At 42.8% G+C, this 11,455-nt stretch overlaps 1 protein-coding gene across 1 annotated transcript; it reads right to left on the bottom strand.

Annotated features, from left to right (window-relative positions):
• Window positions 1–3,370: 3,370 nt before the first annotated feature.
• LOC108375404 (mucin-5AC-like) lies at window positions 3,371–10,141 on the bottom strand (the record flags this gene model as incomplete). Its single annotated transcript, XM_017631529.1, is given in 4 exon segments — window positions 3,371–4,206; window positions 4,280–6,654; window positions 6,687–9,496; window positions 9,499–10,141. Coding segments are annotated over 4 exon segments (6,119 nt in total), but the record flags the coding sequence as incomplete, so codon positions are not given.
• Window positions 10,142–11,455: the final 1,314 nt, after the last annotated feature.

Genomic DNA, 11,455 nt, shown 5'->3' with positions numbered 1-11,455 from the left:
TGAAAACATCACTTATCACAATACGCTTGATGCTCGTGACTTGTTGGCGGACTTTTTTCGGAGGGTCTTTGGAAAAACATGATTTATCAATACCCATACTCCCCTCAACTTCTTTGTCACCCATTCTCGGTTTCGGAGAACGATTTATTCCTGGCTATCTCATCATTGCAGCCTAGCTAGGGTTGGTTTGGGGCGGTGAGCTACCTGATAAGCAAAAATTTTTGAGGTATTGATATTTTGTTGGATAAAAAAAATGGGGCTTTTCATGTATTTTCTCTAAACAAGGCTATACACTTACTGGAAAAGTTATTGAATGGACTAATTATTTTTAAAATTCGATGTAAAAAAAAATTATTGTATGTTCTGAACCCAAGATAATGGAAATCAGTTGAGAAATGTGCATACACAATCTGCACAAATTATATATTTTTGTAAACGGCACATCATACCTTTCGAACTGTAGGTCCTTTACGTCGATTCATGAGATTCGAAATATCTCGAAACCCCTTTTTTGAAAAAATGTTGAAATTTTCTTGTTGAACGACCCAAAGAAAATTCTCCAATTATTCTTGTGTAATTATAATATGTTTTATTATATTTTTTAAATATCAATTTAAAGAAAGAGCTGTCGAAATTCGACATCATTTTTATACACTTAAGAATTTTGCTTGCCACCAAAATTAACTTTTTTATGCGAATGACGATTTTGAACACCTTCAGCAAAATTTATTGGGAATTTACTGAAAACTTTAAATCGAATTATGAAGGTTATTACTGGCTTGATTGCTCGTAATTTTAGTAACCGAGTCTCTTCCAAATTTTTTCAGTATCTTTCGAAATTGGACTGAAAACGGAACCTCAATTATCATTTATAAAAAATATACATACATAAGTATTTGCATGTAAATATGATATGCCTGACTAATATGTTAAACATATGTATGTATACCAATTCAGACTGTAAATACGTTTTTCGATTATATTGGTCTGAGAGCCTTTTGGAAGGTTAAAAACTAAATTGCCAACTTCTACATGAACTCCCATTTGTTTTAATCAGAATCGGTAGAGATTAAGAAAGCAACTCGAAGGTGTACATAAAATATAATAATTCCTTTTCTAACGGCGGTTTCACACGGATGTTTTGTCAAGATTGGGCAGTGTTGCCACGGATTTTTTTCCCCTACCAAAACTTCCTAATAAATTCAACCAAAATTTTATTTAAGTTTTTAATATTAAAATTAACTACGTATAGCAATTCATTTTACTGTACAGACTTACACAAATGTTTGACTCTTTACAGATACATATTATTGTTATTATTATGACGGGGATACACGCGCTGCGGCAGACTTTCGGAAACTTTGGTCCAAATACGACCGCCCCAGTACTCTTGTCGTCCATCTTTTATCCGTCGGTATACCATGCTTGGGACTTTCGTCAATCATAGTTATTATCATTTCGTAGTAGTCCCTTTCAGGAATTCTATTCTTGTAGGGTTGTCGGGATTATCCAGAAGTGGCTTCACAACCTGCAAATGACGCCGAATTTTCTTGCTGATCATATTGGGCAGTCATAGGGTGCTCCAGCAGGCCCCTTTTTCAAACAGAATAGACAAAGACAGGTACCCATTGGTCCTGTAATGGCCACGCGGACCAGTCGGTGCAGCTTGCTTTGCAGCACGCCATTACTTGCGTAGCTTTTGATCACCCGGACCGTGCCGCATATCGTCGTTTAAAGTATAAAACCGCGTATAAACAAAATGCCAAACGGCGTATGTGAGGTTGCGTAAATTATTTTCTAGAGAGTAAAAACACTCATTTCAAAATGGTTATCTCTTTTATAAAACAATCGCATTTCTGGCTAGTATATTTCAGGACGAATGGATAATGCTTGAACTTGTATGAGCAAATCCAATTTTCAGCAAAAAATGTGAGTTACGCGGTTTTGCGGAACAACGGGTCTTACTAGCATAATAAAAGACCAATAGGTTAGTTTTGGTGGTATTCCTCAAGTTTAAGAATGAAGTCGCTGTCAGGTGTACAATAGTGGACTCCACCGGTGAAATATTCGTGTAAACAAGGTTGCTAAAACTTTTGGAAATACATATTTTATATTTTTCACAAATTACTGTTATTAACGTGGAATCTTCCAAAATCCAATCTAGCCTACCAACCTACCAAATGGAAAAAAATCTACCAGTTTTGGAAGGAAAAGCCTATGTTTGGCAACATTGAGATTCGGTAACAGCCCAATATTTTTGCATCACGCGATTGGGCTACCAAGTTACACCAAATTTTATGCTACTAAAATGTGTTTTAAAGATGCGCCACCTATCGGAAGACAAACACACTAATCCTTTTAAAAACCCTGCACAAAATAACAATCATCCAATGCGATTTAGAAATATGGGACAAAATGGTTGCCTATTGAATGGTTCTTGCCATTTTATATGTGTATCCAATTCAACTACCTTATTATAAATGGTTCCAGAGATAAGCGACATGGCATACATTGCATTTTGTATGGGAGGAGAGAACTAAAGTTATCTCTCGTCGTACGAAAATCACACTCTATAAGTCACTCATCATGACTGTGCTGGTATATGGCGTAGAAGCATGGACAATGACAACATCCGATGAGGCGCCTCTTGGAGTATTCGAGATAAAGATTTTGCGGAAGATTTACGGGCCTTTACGCGTTGGCGACGGCGAGTACCGCAGACGATGGAACGATGAGCTGTATGAGCTTTACAACGACATGGACATGGTGCAGCGAATTAAAATACAGCGGCTCCATTGGCTTGGCCATGTCGTTCGAATGAACCCCGACGCTACAGCTCTGAAAGTATTCAACTTGGAACCCAGAGGAAGAGGGAGGCCCCCACTGCGATGGAAAGACCAGATGGAGAAGGACTCGACTTCACATGGCATTTCCAATTGGCGTCAGTTGGCACAGAAAAGACACGACTGGCGTGCTTTGTTGAACTCGGTCAAAATCGCTTAGGCGGTTACAATGCCAAATAAGAAGATATCCTTTAAATCGGTGTATGTTTCATTGAAATCGAGCGAACGGTGCCATAAAAAAAAGGTGTTCAAAATTTTTATATAGATTCACAAAACGTATTTTATGTTCAAGATTTAAGTGCAACTTTGAATTAGAAATTAAGAAATATTTACATGTGTTTCTTTTTTCTATACTGCGTAAATATGTGTAGGTATACATATCTTTTAAAAAAATTGTCCTGCATCTTAAATTCTTATTTATGGTCACCGTAGTCATAGTTCACCTTTGCCGTATTAAAAATTGAAGAGAGACTTTGCATTTCATATTTCTTTATTTATTTTTAAAAATTTTTCATATGGCAATAATGTGGAACGCTTATAACGCATCATTAAAATATTAATAAATTATTAAGGACATACACATACATACATATACTATAACTAATTAATGATTAAATTGAAGTTGAACTCTGAGCTGTTAACTCTCTACCTAAAGAGTAATATTTGCCCAGTAAGTATGTATGTTTATGATATTTTATATCTTTTAATTTAATAAATACCGACACCGCATTCAAAATGAGTTTGACCCAATGCTAAGCACTTTCAAATTAAACTAAAACAGACTTAACTTAGTTCAGACTTATTGTCCGTGAAAAGGCTTGCCCGCAGTACCATAATTACAAATACTAAAAATATTTATGTACTTAATCACTAATAAAAAATATTCGTGAATCATTTGTGGCGCATGCCGTACATATTTTGTGTATACGTTGCGCATGCGCCGCAAACAATTCGAATATTTTGCACGGATGCGATTCGGAATACATACGTATGTGTATGTGGTATATAGCTTAAAAATAAACATAACCATAAATATTGTGTAATCAAATCATAATTATATAATTATGCGTATTTAAATATTTAAACTTCTACGCCTATTTCCTATGTTCGACCATTCCATTGGCAAATCGCTGCCAGTGTCGTATTTAGCGGGTGTGCAGCTGAGTAACTTTTGAGCGCGTTCGCAGCGTCTACTCACCGCCCAGTAGGCGAATCCTTGCGGACAACGAAAGACTTGTCCTTCCAAACGATCCGTCGTCGCTGAGTAGCCGCATTTGATGAAGAGCTGACTGCATTCATCTTTATTCAGCGCAAAATGACCTTCACCGGGACACATTGGCTCGCCAATGGAACGTATTTGTACCTGTTTGGGTTAAAGAAAAATAAATGATTTGAAAGTTTAAACTTCTCCGAGGGCATCACAACATTCAACTTACCATATTTAGGCGCCTTATTTGATCCTCGTAGAATGCTGAACGCGTCATCGCTTTCTCCAGACAGTTGTCACCCTTTGGTGGTTTATCGCACAGATTCCTTCGCTCGTCATACACTGTTCCTTTGGGACATTCAAACACTGTTATCGCTAGATTATAACTTTCTGCTTTCTCGGTGCATTGATAGAATAAGTCACAGCTCTTCGGATATCGGCGGAAGCCTGTCGGGCAGACAAACAGATTTTGACCTTCACCTGTTTGAGGACAGGGTTTGGAGTCGTTCGCTGCTGGACCAGGTGTTATTGTTGTTGTGGGCGCAGTTGTTGTTGTTGGCGGGGTTGTGGACGATTGTGTAGAAGAGGTAGTTGATTGTTCAGTCGTTGTTGTTGGAGCAGTAGTTGGCTTGGTAGTTGTCGTTGCCGGAGGAAGAGTCGTTGTTGATTCCGTAGTTGTAGTTGTTTGGATAGTGGTAGGTTGAGTAGTTGTTGTTGTTGCGACGGTAGTTGTAGTCGTAGTGATTGGAGTTGTTGTCGCCTGCTGTGTAGTTGTTGGCGCTTGTTGTGTAGTTGTTGTCGGTTGTATAGTTGTCGCCTGCTGTGTAGTTGTTGTCGGTTGTGTAGCTGTTGTCGGTTGTATAGTTGTAATTGGCGGCTGTGTTGTTGTTTCAGTATTCGTTTGCTCCGTTGTCGGCTTTTCGGTCGGTTTCGTTGGTTTCGTTGGCTTCGATGGTTTTCCCGACTCAGTCGCAGATCCCTCGGTTGTGGTTACAACTGTTTGCGAACAATTACCCGAAACACTGTCGGGGAAATTGCACGTCTCCAACGACGTATCCCAAACTGTACCCTCTGGGCAGCGGAAGCTATAGATTTGATACTTGCCATTCTTCTTTGCGTCAACGCAGCGATAATAACGGTTGCAGTCATGTGGGTCTGCGAAGAAGCCTTCGCTAGTGCAGACATAGTTAACAGGCTCTTCAGTTGTGCCAGGGTAGTCTTCAGTGGTTGATGACGGTGTTGTGGTGTATTCTGTGGCAGGTTTACTTGTTGTTGAAGTGGCTTGTGTGGGTTTATATCCAGGTTTCGAAGTAACTGGATACGCTGTAGTTTCTGCTTGAATAGTTGTGCTAGTTATGGGTAGTTGTGTGGTTGTTGTTCCCTGTGGTGTACTTGTGGTGGTCGGAGCGGTGGTAGTGGAAATTTCTTGTGGTGTTGTCGAGTCTATAGTAGTAGTTTGAACCGTTGTCGTCGGCACAGTTGTCGTTTGCGCTTGTGTGGTAGATGCGGGTGGCGTGGTGGTTGACCAGTCACTGGGTCTTGTCGTCGTTGAACTCTCAAAGGGCGTCTCTGTAGCTGTTGTAGACGTTTCGGGCTCTTCGGTCTGGCCGCCACAACGCTCTATGTTTGCAGCATAATCACAAGTTTGCTTATCCTCACTCCATCCAGTACCTTTGGCACAAGTGAACTCGTGTCGGATATAGGTGTCGCCATTTCGGACACAGCGGTAGAATTTACGACAGTTTGTAGGATCAGCCATAAAACCTTCACCTTCGCATGTTTGCCCTGCTGGTAAGTTTGGTACGGGCGTGTTTGAAGTCGGTTGCAATGTTGTGGTCGAATCGCTCTCGGTTGTTGTAGATTCTGTTGTTGGTATTGTTGTGGGTCTTGGTGATGTTGGCTGAGATGTTGTCGGCACCTCTGTCGTCGGACTGGTTGTTGATGTGGTCGTTGTGGTCGGCACTGGCGTTGTGGTTGTTGGTATCGGTGCAATCGTAGTGGTTGCCACGTGTGTGGATGTTTCAGGTATAGCTGTTGTTGGCCTTTCGGTAGAAGTTTGCTGACTAGTTGTTGTACTTGGGTATTGTGTAGTAGTAGGCTTCTCATATCCAGATGTGGTGGTTTGGTAACTACCACTTGTGGTTGTTTCAACTGGCTCGGGTTCCTCGGTTTGACCTGCACATCTATCAATGTTGCCAGCGTAATCGCAAGTCTGCTTCTCTTCACTCCACCCAGTGCCTTTAGCGCAGGTAAATTCATGCCGGACATAGCCATCTGCAGTATTCACACAGCGATAGAATTTGCGACAGTTGTTCGGATCCGCCATGAAACCTTCACCCTCGCATTTGGTACCTGGTGGCAGATTTGGTATGGGACCGATGGTCGTTGCATAATCACCGCTTGTAGTAGACTCTGATGAGGATTGCGTGGTAGAATCTGTTGGGCTGGTTGTAATCGTAGGCCTTGGAGAGGTTGTGGTATACTCTGGTTTTGTTGTTGGATAGGTAGCTGAGGTTGTAGGTGTTGCTGGTGTTGTTGAACCCTCCGGATATTTGCCGTCATCTGTAGTCGAGGACGGTAATGACTGCGTTGTAGAATCATGGCCCGGAGTCTGAGTAGTANTGTTGCATAATCACCGCTTGTAGTAGACTCTGATGAGGATTGCGTGGTAGAATCTGTTGGGCTGGTTGTAATCGTAGGCCTTGGAGAGGCTGTGGTATACTCTGGTTTTGTTGTTGGATAGGTAGCTGAGGTTGTAGGTGTTGCTGGTGTTGTTGAACCCTCCGGATATTTGCCGTCATCTGTAGTCGAGGACGGTAATGACTGCGTTGTAGAATCATGGCCCGGAGTCTGAGTAGTAGACTGCGCCTGTGTGGTTGGCAAGGACGTCGTTGGCCTCGTGGTTGTAGTTGTTAGTTCTGGAGTAGTAGATGGTTTGCCGGTGCCCGCATTCGGATTACACATCTTTAAGTCGTGATTGCAAGTCTGCAATTCATTGTCCCAAACTGTGCCATCTCCACATTTAAATGAATATNTGGACGGCAATGACTGCGTTGTAGAATCATGGCCCGGAGTCTGAGTAGTAGACTGCGCCTGTGTGGTTGGCAAGGACGTCGTAGGCCTCGTGGTTGTAGTTGTTAGTTCTGGAGTAGTAGTTGGTTTGCCGGTGCCCGCATTCGGATTACACATCTTTAAGTCGTGATTGCAAGTCTGCAATTCATTGTCCCAAACTGTGCCATCTCCACATTTAAATGAATATTGTGTAAATCCGCCTTGGCCGTTGCTGACGCATCGATAGAACACGGTGCAGTCTTTCGGATCACCAATGAAACCATCCTCTCGACAAAGATCCTGAGTGAGTATGGGACGTTGGGTGCTTACAGTGTGTGGTGGTGCGATGGGTGTTTGCGTACTATCACCTGGGCGACTGGTAGTGGTTGTCTGTGTTGGACGAGAGGTGGTGGGTTTTTGTACTTGAGTGGGTGGTTTTGTTGTCTGCTGAGGGCGATTTGTTGTGGGACGTTGGGTGCTCGGTGATTGGGTTGCTGGCGCTTGTGTAGGTTGAGGCTTTTGCGTAGCACCTCCACTACCACAATTTTTATCCTTCACCGCCCACGGATGATTACAGGCCGCTATTGCGCTGTCCCAAACAGTACCGGGTCCGCATGAAAAAGCGACCTTATCATAACCCCCTTTGCCGTTGTCGACGCAGCGATAGAACTTTGCACAATCTTTTTCATCACCCAAAAATTGTGTTTTACTATCGCAATTGCCGGACGGCTTAGATTGAATAGGCGCTGGCGTGGTTGTACCTTGCGAGCTTGTCGATCCTGGGCTGGCGGTTGTCGACTGCGAGCTGCCAGATCCCTGTGTTGTGGAGTTTGTGCTGCCTTGCTGGTTGCCGCTTGACGATGTTGAAGATTCCTGTTGCGTTGTAGAGGAGCCTTGTGTTTGTGAGCCTTGACTAGTGCTGGAGCCCTGAGTTGTTGAGGAACCCTGGTTACTACCGGAACTTTGACTGCTACTGGATCCTTGTGTACTGCTACTGCTGCCACTTTGACTTGTTGAACTTTCCTGAGTACTATTTGAGCTGGTGCTGCTTGAAGATTCTTGATTGGAAGTGCTTGATTCATTATTACTAGATGATTGCTGACTAGAACCTGTACTGCTGGTTGAGCTGGATTGATTGCTGCCAGTTGTTTGTTGGCCCGAACTTGATGTCGTAGTCTGCTGACTACTAGACGACTGTTGCCCTGAACCACTTGAACTTGAGCCAGATTGATTGACTCCTGATGACTGTTGGTTTGAGCTTGAAGTCGATGATTGTTGGCTCGATTCCGTACCAGCACCACTGCCACTACTAGCCATAACACTGCATTGTTCTTTTTGTACATCGGTTGGATGGTTGCAGCCTAAAACATCTGGATCCCACACTGTGCCTGGTGCACAATCGAATGGTATTTTATCAAAACCTCCATTACCGTTATCGACACAACGATAGAATCGACGACAATCTGTCTTGTCGGCTAGGTAAGTCTCGGTATCCTGGCAAATGCCCTCCGGATTGGAGGGTTTCTGAGTTGTGGCTGTGTTGTTTGACTGTTGCTGTTGTTCATTGCCTGATTGTTGCTGATTCGATTGGTTGCCGCTTGAAGAACTTGATTGACCTCCGCTTGTGCCGGACTGGTTAGATGAGCTGGACTGACTGCCTGAAGCGCTAGACGCGCTCTGATTGTTATTCGATGACTGATTGCTGCTACCAGACGTGCTTTGATTATTCGACGATTGTTGACTGCTGCCTGATGTAGTTTGATTACCGGAAGTCTGTTGACCGCCGCCTGATTGTTGATTGCTGCTGGATTGTTGGTTGCTTGACTGCTGATTATTGCTGGTGGCGTTGGTGGAGCCCCCAATATTTAACACAGCTTTGCATTTTTCCTTTTGTTCGCTAGTCGGAATGTCGCAGACTTTCTCATCCTGATTCCAAACTGTACCAGGCCCACAGGTGAATGGCACCTTCTCCAAGCCGCTGATACCATTATCTCTGCAACGATAGAATTTTGTGCAGTCCTTTTCGTCGGGGATGTAAGTTTCGTCATTTTTACAGTCTGGATCTGAGCCGGGTTTATTGGAGTTATTTGATTGATTATTGGAACCAGATTGGTTGCTTGAGCCGGATTGATTGCTTGAACTGGATTGATTATTTGAACTAGACTGGTTATTTGCACCAGACTCGTTATTAGATCCTGTTTGATTGTTAGAACTTGACTGATTGCTCGAGCCGGATTGATTGCTTGAACCAGATTGATTACTTGAGCTAGACTGATTATCGCTACCTGACTGGTTATTAGATTCTGACTGATTGTTAGAATTCGACTGATTGCTTGAACCAGATTGATTATTCGCATTCGATTGGTTATTGCTACCCTCTTGATTACCACCACNATTTTATTGAAACTGCGTCCATTCGAAATGCACCGATAGAAGATTGTGCAATCGTCTGGATCGCTCATAAATCCATCATCTTCGCAAGGAGGTCCTTGCTCGTCCGCTGCCCTACTGCCATCCGCCGAACGCGCCGCCGATGTGGAAAAGGAAATAACAGAAACGCCGCCCAAACCTGACAGCCCATAGTTTTGCAATTGACCACGCGTTACAGCGGCATTGACAGCGTCAGCGTCAGCGCCATCGGCAGCGGCAGTATTGCTTGCGGTCGCATGTATGCCATTACCGTTATTGGCAATACCATATGTCAGTAGCGGCAGTTGTTGGCCATCATCACCATTATCGCCATTGTCCGTATCAATTTCGTTCATGTAATCGTTGCACTCCTCGCGGCCAGCCAACTGGGGTGGCATACAGAGGCGCAGTTTGCGCGAGAAAACGGTGCCCACTTTACATGCGAATGCGTATGCTTTGATGTAGTCATTTGTTTTCGCTTCGCAGCGATAGTAGATACGACAGTCATAGTCGTCGGCGTACAAACCCTCGGCAGGGCAATAAAATGCGCTTGGCATAGCGTCTGCATATGAGGGTTGCGCATTGAGGTAACCAGGCGCAGTGACGGCATTGGTGGCGGTGAGTGGATCATCTGCAATGGAAAGAAGAGATAGGGTGAATAAACATGGTGAGTGTGTACTAAATATGTATGTATGTATGTATGTATGTAGTACATATACTGCAGATGAAGCGATATGTATGCAGCGCGCGTTGCGGGCTCTAACGCAAAACGGCGATTTGTTGAAAACTTGATTGCAACTGAATAAAGTGATTGTAGAGAAGCTGTGCAATGCAATCGACGGTTAAACAGTGTCTGGGCTAGCGCTCTATTAATTTACATACATATATTTAGTCACATATATATTCATAGTAAACAAGCATAGTCCCAAACTATGCCCAAACGGTAGTACTTCTTTTTAGCTGATAGAAAGATAGATACGTTGCAGAGCAATGCACAGCGGCCTACTGTGTCCTAAACCATTCACAGTCACTCATCCAAACCAGGAGATGCCAGATACTTGAAGGGGACTCCAAGGGTTAGCGATTGTATGAATTCCACACTTGGTCAAGTGGGGCTTTGGTACCTCCTTCCATATTTTTGCAACTACCTCGCACTGCCGAAGCAAGTGTAATGAAGTCTCCTCGATCGAATCACAGAAGTGACATAGGTCGTTCCTCTAGATTCCTAGCTTATGCAGATGACCTCTTAATCTACAGTAACCCATAGGAATACATGTTTTATTAACCTTATCCTCGCTTTGGAGAGGTTTATGATTGCCCTGTATCCTTTGACGTTGGGATTTCGACATAACTTCTAAGGACATGAATTCCATGGAAGTGACATATATCGACAAATTAATACCATTGAGCGATTTTTGGCCAATGGAAGTAAATTCAGACCAGTGTGACCACTTTGTGAGTAATTTCTCAAAATATGAGGAACTTCGGGTGCGCGAGTGAATTTTTTGAGGATTTTTATTTTGAGGATTTTTTGAGGAATTTTCTCTCGGTATATTTGCAGATAATAAATGCAACCATGTTTTACACATCAGAGTTGTTCAATTGATCTGAAAATTTTTGACCAAAAAGCTTTCCGAAATTTTATAGATATCGAAATACACCACACAAGCGGCTTGTCAAATATTCTTCAAACCCACTTTTGCCATTTCGCCACACCACCCCATGCAAAAGTGACGCGTTCAAGCAAAGAATTTTTGTTTCCTTCCGGTTCACAATGTAAAAGAGTTTGGAGTTTTCGATTTTTCTCTCTTGCCTTTTCATTCAATGAAAACTGATTCTTCATTAGATCCAGAAAATTATAGGAAACATTTTTTTGAATGTTCATATGAGTTTCCAAATAAAAAAAAACCTGACTTGAGCGCTGATATAGTTGCAGCAATATTAT

This window comes from Rhagoletis zephyria, unplaced genomic scaffold (assembly GCF_001687245.7).
Source record: "Rhagoletis zephyria isolate East Lansing unplaced genomic scaffold, Rhagoletis_zephyria_1.1 Rzeph_scaffold_08881, whole genome shotgun sequence".
Classification (NCBI taxonomy): domain Eukaryota; kingdom Metazoa; phylum Arthropoda; class Insecta; order Diptera; family Tephritidae; genus Rhagoletis; species Rhagoletis zephyria.
This window is presented reverse-complemented; position numbering and strand designations above follow the sequence as displayed.